Source organism: Cnephaeus nilssonii, assembly GCF_951640355.1.
Source record: "Cnephaeus nilssonii genome assembly, chromosome: 5".
Classification (NCBI taxonomy): domain Eukaryota; kingdom Metazoa; phylum Chordata; class Mammalia; order Chiroptera; family Vespertilionidae; genus Cnephaeus; species Cnephaeus nilssonii.
Genome location: NC_137076.1, coordinates 44,019,686 through 44,033,598, shown reverse-complemented (window position 1 = coordinate 44,033,598; position 13,913 = coordinate 44,019,686). Strand labels below are relative to the sequence as shown.

At 40.2% G+C, this 13,913-nt stretch overlaps 1 protein-coding gene across 1 annotated transcript in view; it reads right to left on the bottom strand.

Moving 5' to 3' along the window:
• GLRB (glycine receptor beta) overlaps positions 1 to 13,913 on the bottom strand; it is a 57,776-nt gene that overhangs the window by 15,030 nt on the left and 28,833 nt on the right. The window contains exons 5-7 of the mRNA XM_079770355.1: positions 4,532 to 4,761; positions 4,342 to 4,424; positions 2,713 to 2,853 (exon numbers count right to left, since the gene is read on the bottom strand). Coding sequence (XP_079626481.1) covers positions 2,713 to 2,853; positions 4,342 to 4,424; positions 4,532 to 4,761 — 454 coding nt within the window. The remainder of the gene's footprint in view (positions 1 to 2,712; positions 2,854 to 4,341; positions 4,425 to 4,531; positions 4,762 to 13,913) is intronic.

Below are 13,913 nucleotides of genomic sequence, written 5' to 3'. Positions count from 1 at the left end.
CAAATGGGGACTTTGAAATGATGGGATTAAAGGTAAAAAAAAAAAATTAAAAGCCCCATAATTTCAATGCTGCTCCATAATTTTATGCTATTACTTAAAATTAGAAATAAGATTACTAGTTTTATTTTCATCTCTAGATGAATTTTAAAACTTCGATAAACATATTACTTTTTTTTTTCTTCCAAACAATAGACTGTTAATGTTAAGCATATAATCTGGATGTGGGTAAGTCTTTTCAAAGTCCAACAGGACTGACCCCACAGGTTGTGTAGGGATGTCAGACTTACTATCCCAAGGACATCATTTAGTAACAGTAGGCTTTGGGCAGTGTCTTTGCTTCATTATCCCAATGTGTAAACAGGGAGAATAAAAGTAATGAACTCAGAGCATTGTTGTGAGGATTAAGTCATAGAATTCCTACAAATCAGTTAAAACAAAGCCTAAAATAGAGCCAGAACTCAAAAAGTCATCTGCTAATTATGTGTTTTCACAACCATCTCAAATGATTTTTCTTGACTTTCAAGTTTTTTTTTTACTATAATTACTAGGTAAGTTGTAAAAATCCCTAAAACTGTAGTCAGTCTCCTTAATTTGAATGGGGAGTATAGAGAGAAGGAATACTATACCATATGCTTAGGCTATGGCTGACCCTGATTTGCCTGGTAACATTCAGTCACCCTACATCTCAGTTATTTTATTTCAGTGTCAATCTGGTCCCTTCCATATTGAAAATTCTATGTGTCTATGATTTGTTCATTGAGTACTTACATGACCACTTTTCTAAGAGCTCAGTTTTGCCTTTCAAAAAACTTGGTAATTATTTTTTATTATCATAGTATAGTTGACAGTCAATATTGTTTTGGTTTCAGGTGTACAACATAATGATTCCACATTTATAAACTTTATGAAGTGATCACCATGATAAGTCTAGTAACCATCTGTCACAGTACAAAGTTATTATAATACCAGAGGCCCGATGCACAAAATCCGTGCAAGGGGCTCGGCCCCCGCCACTGCAGCGGCTGCCTCTGCCTCGCCCCACCACTGCAGCTTCTTCGGAAAGGTCATCCGGAAGGACGTCTGGTCTAATTAGCATATTGCACTTTTATTATTATAGATTATTGAATATATTCCCTAGGCTATACATTACATCCCCCTGACCTGCTGACTTTATAGTTATAAGAAGAAGTTTGCACCTCTTATTCCCCTTTACCTTTTCACCTCTGCCATCATTCCCCTCCCCTCGGGCAGTGTTATAAATTCAACACTAACCAATTTGTAGACAAAGTTAGTTTAAGCATCTGTTATCAATGACCTTTAAATAAAGTAACAGGTTATATAACATTTCTATGTAAATAAATAATGTAAAATACATGTAAATAGTCCTCAAAGACTATTTAATAATTTATTATTAATTAACAAATTATATAACATTTATATAAAAATTGACTACATATCATTTATATGTAAATAGTTCCTAAGGACTGTTCATTTATTTGAAGATCAACAACAACAGAAGTTTAAACTAACTTTATCTCTGAGTTGCCTAGTGTTGCATTTATTATAACACTCTTAACCTTTTGCACTCGGATGTCGAGTGTGACTCGACACGGTTAGCATTAGAATAAAGGAATCGAGAAAAAAGCAAGCAAGTGCAAAGGGTTAATATGCAAATGTTCACTCCACCTTTTATTTTATTATCAACAGAAATATTTTAAATTACATTTTATTCTTGATGATGTCATGATGGCAACACTTTAGCTCAAACATTTGATATTGCTGAATTCTATATATTACACTATACATTGTTACTTTTGAAGAGTCAACATAGATGTTTCCATAAATGTAAACTCTATATGTATCCCTGAATATCTTTGTCTTGATTTACTTCCTAAAATGTAATTAGAATTGTGTGGTATTAACAAGTCAAACTGATTATTAGTATTAATGTAATGATCAAAATTCAATTACTTTTTATTTATATTGCTGATTAAAATAACACTATATTTAATATATAAAATCACTCAGTAACATATAACTATCAGTAGAGACTCAAAGGTTAAGAATAATCATATAAAAGGATTGAGTAGTGATTATTGTATTTTTATTTCTGTAAAAGCTTGAGGTAATTAGTGAATGAGGTTAATTTGTTGTGCTTTTCATAATTGGCTGTTCCATAATCTAGGCCAATAATATTAAACGTACAAAAATATTGACATGTCTAATTACTTCACACACTCATTGCTTCTTGCACAGCATGAAGATTAATGCTTTTTACAACTAATAATATTGGTCAACCACTACCTAAAAATTGCTCACAGACAATAAATGAATATAAATGAATTATGTTGCTCCTATCCACAGTGTTTGGCCCCAAATTGAACCTTGCCGGAAGTAGAATTTCTTCATAACATCTAAGAAAACCACTACCTGGCTAAGTTCATATTACTAAAATAAAAAATTGAAAACCTCTTCCTACCCAGAATTACATTAAAAAAGGCAAAATTCTTCAGTAATAAAAATGTTTTTAAAAACTTTTGTGAATTCAATTTTATGAGAGATTTTAATTCAATAATTTAAAGATATACTACTTATAAATATTGAACTTATTTTTAACTAGTTTTCTTCTATTTTGCCCTTAGCATATATTAATATTAAAACAAATCTTTGAAATAGGATTTAGTTTTGTTTAAGTTAAAGATCATTACTTACCAGTGCCTTTATAGTATTTTGTACAGTTACCATATTCAATATCCTCCTTTTTAATATCAAATTGAGGCAGGGCAATTTTTTCTAACTGAACAGGATCCCCTGACTGCCAGATAAATCGTAAATCATCAGTTGTGTAACCAACTATAAACAAAAATAAATAAAAATATTAGTTTGAAATGCAATTATTAATGCTTTCTTAGTATTTTAATAATTCAAATATTCAACACCAAAATGATAAGAAGAGACATGAAATTGTTATTAAAATTAGGTAATAACTATAGCCACTGATGAAAATATTAACACAAAAGTTAAAGATAGTTGTCTTAAAGAAAGAACATGTTAAAATAATCAGCATATTATAAATAAAATCCTAGGGACATATACATTATGTGAGAATTCTGAAATGCCATCAATAAGAAAAAGTAATAAATAAGTGGTACTAGCTTTTGAATCATGCAATATACTACCTGGAAATTTTAAAATAAATATAAGCACCAAAACATTTTTAAGAAGTAACTACAAATTTCCCTAAAGGGGTTGCATTGCCACAGGAGAGCAATAACACAATCCCAACCCCCCCCCCCCCCCGCCCCCCGCCTAGTGGCCATCATTATGGCATACCAAAGCACACATTCTGGGCTTAAGTAATGTGGCCTCGACTCAGGGATCACATGGGCTTTTACAGCACATAGGAACCTACCGTTCAACTCTAAAGTGCATATATTTTTTAAAGCAATATTTTATTTCCTCTGATAATATAATGGAATATAAATACATAGTTGAATTTTTAAATGAAAATACACAAGTACATGATACATACACCAACATGGACATATATACACTAACATCTGAAAAATCTTATTTTATAGTTAGAAAGCAATAAATATTCAAATTTAAGATCCAGATTTAGTAACTTAAAAAAAAGCTAATAATCATTAATTTTAAAACATATCATTCAATAAGCATATGCTTACATACAAGGTTATTATTGTTTATTCTTCACAGAAATAGGTTATGGTAAACAACTAATCAGGTTAAAGATTCCTTCTATTAGTGTTAATATTTTGAGTTTTATTTTCAAAAGTCAAGCATTATAGCAAATTAGTATTTTTAGAGGTAACCATTTCAATTAGTGCACCTATTTCATGTTTTATGATATGAAATATATCTGATCATAGAAAATCCAATTTTGTAAAAAAATAATGTTTATACACCCATAGAAAAATGAATGCTTGGTAGGATTTAACTAATATTTTTTAATGTTTTTCAAATTTTCTGCTCTAAAAATGTGGTTTTAACATCAGAAAATTATTAGGACAGCATTTTCTCCTTTACCTTGACTACATTACTAATTCAAATGAGGATGGCAATTGGAATAAGTTATAAGTGAACACCTACATCAATTTAACTGTAATACAAAATTAGTATAGTACCAAAAGGATTTGTTTTAGTACAAATTAATATAGTAAAAGACTAACTATAATCTCCTTAAATAAATTATCCTAATAACTATTTGTAATCAAAAGCCTTAGTTTTTACCATTGCTATTTAAGATATCAGTAGAATGCATTGCTTAGAAATTTTAAATATTTTTAATCCTATAGTCATTTAGGGTTTCATTTTACGTACAGCTCTCAAGTTGCATTTTGCAGCGTTGTGTATCCATGGGAAACAAGGTCAAGTCCAATGGGCATGAAAGAGTAATAGATAACCTAAAAGTAGAAACAGAGGTCGTAGAAGTCACTTAACATATTTCTCCCTGATACGCTGATTTTAAAAAGAAAATATAAATGTACAAATATTAAAGATCAAAGAGTACCTCATGCTGACAAGGACATCTCCATCCCGAAAAATAAAGAGGAGGATATTCTCCTGGGTTACATCATGAAAATTGGCACTTTTTTCATTTGCAAAAAACAAATCAGGTTTCCACAGACACTTGTACATTGTGGGATCCACTGTCAGGGCATCTGAGCCCCGAAAATCGCTGGGGAGTTTCAGCCTGGGATCGTTCCATTTTTGTCTCAGGAAGATATTAACTCTATAGTCCTAGGGGAAGAAAAAAAATGTGTGCAGGAGTGTGTTTATTGCCAATTTTAAGAATATATTCAGTGCCGGATTTAAAAAGGCTTCAATGATTAGCAGCAGAAATATTTTTTCTCTTTTAACATTAACCAGGATTAAAACAGCTCAGTCACTAAATACAAAGAGCTCCATCAGCAGTACAAAAAGACCCTTGTGTCTATTTAATTACTCTCTACAGACATTTCCGCAGCACTTGCTAGCTCAAACGTCAGAATATAACTTTACCAATAATTGCTTTACCTTTATATAAATACAAAATACCAGTTGGTTAGGAATTGTTATCATAAAAGCATGGGAACTGCTAAACATAACCATTATGCTTCCCAGAAACCGTAATAAAATTTAGTTAATAATAGACAAGAAGCCAAGGGAAAATATTTCTACTTGTCTTTTACTAAGTACTAGTAGCAAACTATAAAAATAATATATGTATATAACTATGTATATTATATAACACATTATATATGTTCCTCAGAAGGAAAAAGAAAAACTATCAGACATGTAAATGATTACACAGAGAAAATGAGATAATCAAATAAGATTTGGATTATGCAAAACAGATAAAAGCACATGCAAAATATTATGTTATATCCAACTATGGTAGAAAAACGTTTTCAAATCTACTAAGTAATAGCTAATTAGACTTCAGGGTTTTTTTTTGTGTGTGTGGTTTTTTTGGGTTTTTTTTTGCCCATCTCCAAATGTTTTAATTTTAAAACTTTGTAAAAATTGAATTATATTAAAAAAATGAATTATATCAAGAGACATAGATTTTAAGAATATGTAAACCTAGGAACTATTTAATAACTTAATACATTATATATTTGTCATTGAAATAGGGTTTTGGCACAAATTGGGTTGTTAGTATATACAGTCAAACTCAGCATTGAGGCATCAAACTCAGGTCTTTTGATTTTAATTTTTATTTATTTTTTAAAAATACATTTTATTTTATTTTAGAGAGATAGGAAGGGAGAGGGAGAGAGAGAAAGAAACATTGATGTGAAAGAGAAACATTGACTGGTTGCCTCACGCACACACCCCGACCAGGTAACAACCGGAACCTGGGTATGTGCTCTGACCAGGAATCCATTCGGCCACCCTTCGGTACATGGGACAACACTCAACCAACTGAGCCACACTAGCCAGGGCATGATTTTAATTTTATATAGTGAACTCAGAATGTGTACAAAAATGTTCTAGGTATAGATTGTATTGGGCTTCAGCTTTCTTACTGGTATTTCAAATCACTCAAAATTCATAAAATACTATTCTATCTATCCATAGCCTTTAACATAATCAAAATGAATTAGGTCATAAACTTCAAATCCAAATAATTAAATAGAAAGAGATGATAGTTCATCTTATCCTATATAATAAAGAGGTAATATGCAAATTAATGCTCAAGCCATCACAAGATGGCTGCCTACCACCAGGCCAGCAGGGGAGTTAGTGAGGGACGACCAAATGACTGAACAAGCAGGCTGCGACAGGGGGGTTAGTGAGGGATGACCAAATGACTGAACAAGCAGGCTGTGTGAGGCGACTAGGCCTGCAGGGGGGCTATGAGGGGCGACTAGGCCGGCAGGGGGGGGGCAGTTGAGGGTGACCAGGCCAGAAGCGGGGGCAGTTGGGGGTGACCAGGCTGGCGGGGGGGGGGGGGGAGTTGGGGCAATTAGGCTGGCAGGGGGGGCAGTTGGGGGCGACCAGGCCAGCAGGGGTGGGCAGTTAGGGGCAACCAGGTCGGCAGGAAGAGGCCAGTTGGGGGTGACCTGGCCAGCAGCGGGGAGCAATTAGGGGCAACCTGGCTGGCAGGGGGTCAGTTAGGGGCAGTCAGGCCAGCATGCAGAGGCAGTGAGGGGTGATAAGGCCAGTAGGGGGGGGGCAGTTAAGGGTGACCAGGCAGGCAGGCAGGTGAGTGATTAGAAGCCAGCGGTCCCTGATTGTGAGAGGTATGTCTGACTGCCAGTTTAGGCCCTATCCCCAGGATCGGGGGGTCCTGGATTGGAGTGGGTGCAAGCTGGGCTGAGGAGATCCCCCCTCATGCACAAATTTCATGCACTGGGCCTCTAAAATTAAATAAGACCTAATATATTTCCATCTATGGAAAGGTATATAACATATATACACACTTTATAAATGTATAACATAAAATTAAGCATAAGCAATAAGTAATGACTCTAGAAAAACTTGGGAAATTTACTTTCTCATATGATCTCTGGACAGTGTATAGTAATTAGAGAAAGTAAGGCACATAATAACAGCAAACATTTACCAAATTATAGATAGTGAAGTAAGATTTAATTTGCCTACATTTTACAGCTACTCTAAACTTGATGTTTATCAAAACTTCAACATATGAATTGATTTTTAAAAGTCATAAGCAGATGGTTTTGGAGTGCCAAAGTCAAATACATTAAGGATTATATAAGCTAACACTGAACATATCTGCACCACTGGGGGGGGGGGGGTAATATTTTCCCAATCAAATGAACATGGAATCAAAGAGAGAGTTAAAAACAACAACCCTAAAACCCTAGAAAATGGAAACCTCCCATGCACAGCTACATGAAATTTTTTTTCAAAATATACAAATATTTTAATATTCATAATGGAACTTAAGTGATTACTTCATATCTGACTTTGATTGTGACAACTACAGAAATTAACTCAAATATGTCCAAGACAAAGGCTTATCTCCCCCACATAGTAAGCCTTCCAGTAGACATGATGGTGCTTCCTGATAAATGTTTCTATCTATGTCATGTAAACATGCATGGCCTACCACTTGTGAAGACTCATTAGGTTCAATCATCTATACTAATAAAAGGGTAATATGCTAATTAGAGCAGGTCGACAGGACATATTCCGGACGTCTGACTTCATTCTGGACAAAGCCACAGTGGCAGGGGCCGAGGCAAAGGCAGTTAGGGGCGATCAGGCTGGCGGGGGAGCAAGCAGTTAGGGGTGAGATCAGGCTGGCAAGGGGGAGCAAGCAGTTAGGGGTGAGATCAGGCTGGAAAGGGGGAGCAAGCAGTTAGGGGTGAGATCAGGCTGGCGCAGGGGAGCAAGCTGTTAGGAGCGAGATCAGGCCAGTGCAAGGGAGCAAGCAGTTAGGGGGCAATCAGGCCAGCAGGGGAGGGCAGTTGGGGGTGATCAGGCTGGCAGAAGAGGGCAGTTGGGGACAATCAGGCTGGCAGGGGAGGGCATGTGGGAGCAATCAAGCCGGCAGGGGAGCAGTTAGGGGGTGATCAGGCTGGCAGGCAGAGAGAGTTAGGGGCAATCAGGCAGGCGAGCGGTTAGGAGCCAGGGTTCCCACAGGGATCGGGCCTAAACTGACAGTCGGACATCCCCCAAGGGGTCTTGGATTGGAGAGGGTGCAGGCTGGGCTGAGGGACCCACCCCTCATGCAGCGAGCCTCTAGTCTATATATATAAAAGCCTAAGCGACTGAACAATCTAATGATCTGTCAACTGGTTGCTATGACATGCACTGACCACCAGGTGGCAGACTCTCAATGCAGGAGCTGCCCCCTGTTGGTCAGGGTGCTCCCACAGTGGGAGCGCTGCTCAGCTGACAAATGGGTACCAGTCTTCAATCTCACGGCTGGCGAGTGCAGCTGCAGCAGCGTGAGCCTCTTCCGCCTCTGCGGCAGCGCTACCGAGTGGCAGGCTCAGTGGGGCTGGGATGAGCCAGAGCGGCACCCGGCCTGGGCTTGGACTCCTCCCCAGCTGCCTGCCACTTTGCGCACTACTACATCCCTCGGGAGATGTCGGACTGCTGGTTTTGATCCAATCCCCGCAGGTGCCTGGCCTGCAGGGATTGGGCTGAAACCAGCAGTCCGACATCCCCTGAGGGGTCCCGGATTGCGAGAGGGTGCAGACCAAGCTGAGGGACCCCACTGGTGCATGAATTCATGCACTGGGCCTCTAGTTTTCTTATAAAATACCAATTATGTTGCCTCAGCAAATGCACATGGCTGGTGCCACTTGACATTACTTTGAGCACTCAACAGTAGTCAATTTCAAATTATTTGCTAAAAATAATTTCTGATGATTTGTCAAAATGATTGGTATTCTAAAAGTATATACACTAAAAACTATTTTTATCATCCTCTAAGTACCTTGTCTTATTAAGGAAAATCATCAAAATTACATCTTTAAACTATAATATTTAAAATATGCATTCACAATATTATGATAACTTGTTATCAAGGATCAGTATAAAAAATAGATGAGCCCAGTTGGTGTGGCTCAGCGGTTGAGCATCGACCTATAAATCAGGAGGTCAAAGTTCGATTTCTGATCAGGGCACATGCTTGGGTTATGGGCTCAATTCCAGGTGCCAGGCTTGCAGGAGGCAGCGGATCAATGATTCTCTCTCATCATTGATATTTCTATCTCTTTCTCCCTCTCTCTTCCTCTCTGAAATCAATAAAAATATACATTAAAAAATAAAAAATAAGAAAATAACTAGATAAGGTTGCCCATGTATTTTTTATAAGCCTGTTATTAAAGCCATGGCCCCTTATTTTGGTCAATGCCCATTATATGAAAATACTCAAGATGAATTATTCTTTCTTTATTTAAGTTCTCATTTCTTTATATGTATACTAGAGGCCCGGTGCACGAAATTCGTGCACGGAAGGGGGGGGTGTCCCTCAGCCCAGCCTGAACCCTCTCCAATCTGGGACCCCTCGTGGGATGTCCGACTGCCCATTGGGATCGGGCCTAAACGGGCAGTCGGACATCCCTCTCACAATCCAGGACTGCTGGCTCCTAACTGCTCGCCTGCCTGCCTTCCTGATTGCCCCTAAATTGCTTCTGTCTGCCAGCCTGATCACCCCCTAACCACTCCCATGCCAGCCTGATTGATGTCTAACTGCTCTCCTGCCAGCCTGTTTGCCCCCAACTTCCCTGCTCTGCCAGCCTGGTCACCCCTAACTGCCATCCCCTGCAGGGTTGATTGCCTCCAACTGCCCTCCCTTGCAGGCCTGGTGCCTCCCAACTGCCCTCCCCTGCTGGCCATCTTGTGGTGGCCATCTTGTGTCCACATGGGGGCAGGATCTTTGACCACATAGGGGCAGCTATCTTGATCTTGTGTGTTGGAGTGATGGTCAATCTGCATATTACTCTTTTATTAGATAGGATAGAGGCCTGGTGCATGGGTGGGGACCAGCTGGTTTGCCCTGAAGGGTGTCCTGGATCAGGGTGGGGTTCCCTTGGGGTGTGGAGAGGCCTGGGCGAGGGGCCTATGGTGGTTTGCAGGCCAGCCACACCCCTGGTGACCCAAGCAGAGGCCCTGGTATCTGGAATTTATTTACCTTCTACAATTGAAACTTTGTAGCCTGGCGTGGAGCCAAGCCTCCTGCTAATCCGTGGCTGCCGCCATTTCTATAATTGAAACTTTGTATCCTTGAGTGGAGGCCTGGGCCCGCCAGAGTGTGTGGAAAGCTTGGCTTCTTCTGTTGCCGAGGAAACCCAATGGTAGCCATCTTGGCTGGGGTTAATTTGCATACTCGCCCTGATTGGCTGGTGGGTGTGGCTTGGCTGGTGGGTGTGGCTTGTGTAGCGGAGTGATGGTTAATTTGCATATTACCTTTTTATTAGAGAGGATTACTTTAATATCATTTTATAAGTATTCACCATTATTAGGCATATTTGGCCTAAGTGCTTTACAAAAATACAACTATTCTTCAGTTTATACTATGAAAAGGCTCTCCTGATATTCCTATATGCTTCCTAGTATCTTCTCATGTTTTTATTTCTGTCAAGCAGCTAGGGAACTGAAAGCTAAATCCTATAGCCAACTGGATTAATTTATTTATCAGATCCTAGTGTGACTATCATTGTATGATTCATGCACATTTATAACTATTTCTTTGTAGTTTTTGTTATTTTCAAACACCACAAATCATTTCCAAAAATTGGGATGGATTGAAAATAAATAAAATAACAGATGAGAGAGCATTAGTTGTAACAAATTTACCACACTGGTGTGGATTTTGATGTGGGGGAGACTGTGCATGTGTAGTAGCAGGGTATATATGAGAATTCTGTGCTTTCTGCTCAATTTTTTCTGCTGTATACCTAAAATTACTTTAAAAATGAGGTCTACTGTTAAAAACTGAATGCAAAATATGCTATAAACAAAGTGAAAGGCAATAAACACAAAGTTAAGAAAAATTATTAAAAAAATTGTAGATAAGGCTAGAAGATCACTGTTTGCCCTTCCTGTGTCCTACTAAAATATTTTCCAACAAGCCCACCTAAGAGCTAAATGGTTTTCCAGGAAAATGTAACGTTCTTTGAATTGTCATTTTCTTTTATTAGGGCCTAGACTCTGTAAAGTTATATAACTTACAGAAGATTGATAAATCACAGATTATGCAAATGATTTCTGTCAGGTCTAAGGGTAATCCCAAAAATTATGCTTTTATTGCCCTGTGGAACATTAAGTCTGCATCAGATTTAGGAATCTAATTTCAGCATTCTTTCTTTTAATGCAGTCTCCTGAATCCTCCATTAAATCAACTTTAGTGTTCTGCTGGTTCCCTCATTAATGAGTTATATAAATCAATGACATGCCCTACTATATTTGTTAATAACTTTTAAAAGAATTATATTTTATCCTCAAAAAGTTGAACATAAAATAACCATATGATGCAGCAGTTCCATTCCTAGATATATACCCAAATGAATTGAAAGCAGACACTCCATGTGTACATTTATATTCCTAGCCATAATATTGTGAAATAGGTGGAAACAACCCAAGTATCCATCAACAGATAAGTGAATAATCAAGACGCAGTATATATATGGGTGTGTGTGTGTGTGTGTGTGTGTGTGTGTGTGTGTGTATATACACATATATATACAATGAAGTATTATGTATATACTAAAGGCCCAGTGCACTAAATTCGTGCATGGGTAGAGTCCCTAGTGGCTGCTGGCTGCCAGCCTGGGCCTTCCTTCATTCCACACCACCCCCCTGGTGGTCAGCACACGTCATAGCAAGCGATCAAACTCCCAGTCGGTCGAACTCCCAAGGGGAAACTTTGAATATTAGGCTTAACTATATATATATATAAAACCCTAATGTACAAATAGACCGAACAACTGAACAACCAAACAACTGAAAAACCAGTCGCTATGATGTGCGCTGACCACCAGGGGATGCGCACAGTGGGCATCAGCAGCAGGTGGCAGAGTGTGGAAGATGGCGGGCATCGGCCGCAGCGGAATGGTGGAACAAGTGAGCACGAGTGCCAGACCAAGGCGGGGCGCCAGTCACTATCATGGGGCGAGCCTCTGGTGGCTACTGAAAATTCTTTGCTCCCACACGCTGCAGTCCTGCCGTGTGTTTGCACCTGCTGCCGGCACTGGCCCTGCTCATACCCACTGCCGATGCTGGAGCTGCGGCTTGCACCTGATGCCAGCAGCCAGTGCTGGCCCCAATCGTTCATCACCATCAGTGGGTGTGAGCGGTGGCTGCTGGCCCTGATCATTCCTGAGCGCTTCACTACCTCCCCCTGCTCCTGAGGGGCAATCGGGGCAGCAGCCACCTTTCACACTTACTGATGGTGCCGACCCCGCTAGCACCTGCTGCTCGCGATGGCCCCAATTGCTCCACGCCATCAGCAGGTGCAAGAGGGGCTGGCACCGTTATTGCATGGGAGCAGCAGTGGCGGGAGCGGGGCTGCCGGTAGACAGGGGAACAGGTGCCACAGCGGGAGGGGCTGGAGTGGAGGATGGGCCGAGACCCACCCTGGTGCCCACTGCAGCCTCACAGCCCACAGTTCCTTTCAGGGTGCACAAATTAGTGCACTGGGCCCCTACTATAGATATAAAAGGCTAATATGCTAAGTTTCCCTCCACCCATCCGACTGGCTGCTATGACGCACACTGACCACCAGGGGGCAGACGCTCAACACAGGAACTGCCATGATGCACACAGAGAGATGGCACCACTGACCTGGCACCCACAAAACAACACTCGGGTTCCCCTAAGTGGGACACAGGCCCCGCCACCATCCTGAAGTGACACCCCACCAAATCACAGCCAACAATGTCGAAACCCCATGGCGCAAAATGAAGTCCACAGCCCAGTCCAGCCCGGAAATGGTCTCTGTGGGTGCCAGGTAATGATGTCACATAGCAACGCCTCTCTCTAGCAACAACTAGCCTCCTTGCAGTTTCTTCAGCCCAGGAACACAACTTCCTCACAGAAGCCCTGGAGTAGGTAGATAAGAGACTCGGTGGAATCCTATTTTATTTTCATTAGCCAGGAAATGGAGATTTAGAAATCTTAGATGTTGCGGGGGGACCAGGCTGGCAGGGGAGGGCAGTTAGGGGCAATCGGGCTGGCAGGGGAGCAGTTAGGCATCGATCAGGCTGGCAGGGGAGTGTTTAGGGGGTGATCAGGCTGGCAGGCAAACATTTCCAGGGAAGGCTAGAAGACTGAGAAAATGAAGAAAAGCCTTGGAATGGGATTTCACCAAAGCAAAGCGGCAAAAGCTTTAAGATGGTCAACAGCAGAAAGTGTCATAGAAGCCCAAATACAATCAAACTGAACACTCTTTCTGCAAATGAGTGATGGTTTTAACAAAAACATTATTTGGTAGATGGGCATATAAAAAATAATATGATAACCCGGCCAGTGTGGCTCAGTGGTTGAGTGTTGACCCATGAACCAGGAGGTTATGGTTTGTTTCCTGGTCAGGGAACATGCCGGTTGTGGGCTCAATCCCCAGTGGGGGACGTGCAGGAGGCAGCCAATCAATAATTTCCTCTTGCCCTAACTGGTTTGGCTCAGTGGAAAGAGCATCGGCCTGCAGACTGAAGGGTCCCAGGTTCGATTCCGGTCAAGGGCATGTACCTTGGTTGTGGGCACATCCCCAGTAGGAGGTGTGCAGGAGGCAGCTGATCCATGTTTCTCTCCCATTGATGTTTCTAACTCTCTATCCCTCTCCCTTCCTCTCTGTAAAAAATCAATAAAATATATTTAAAAAAATAATTTCCTCTTATCATTGATGTATCTATCTCCCTCTCCCTTCCTCTCTCTGAAATCAATAAAAACATAAAATTTAAAAAGGCAATATTACAGAGAATTAATAT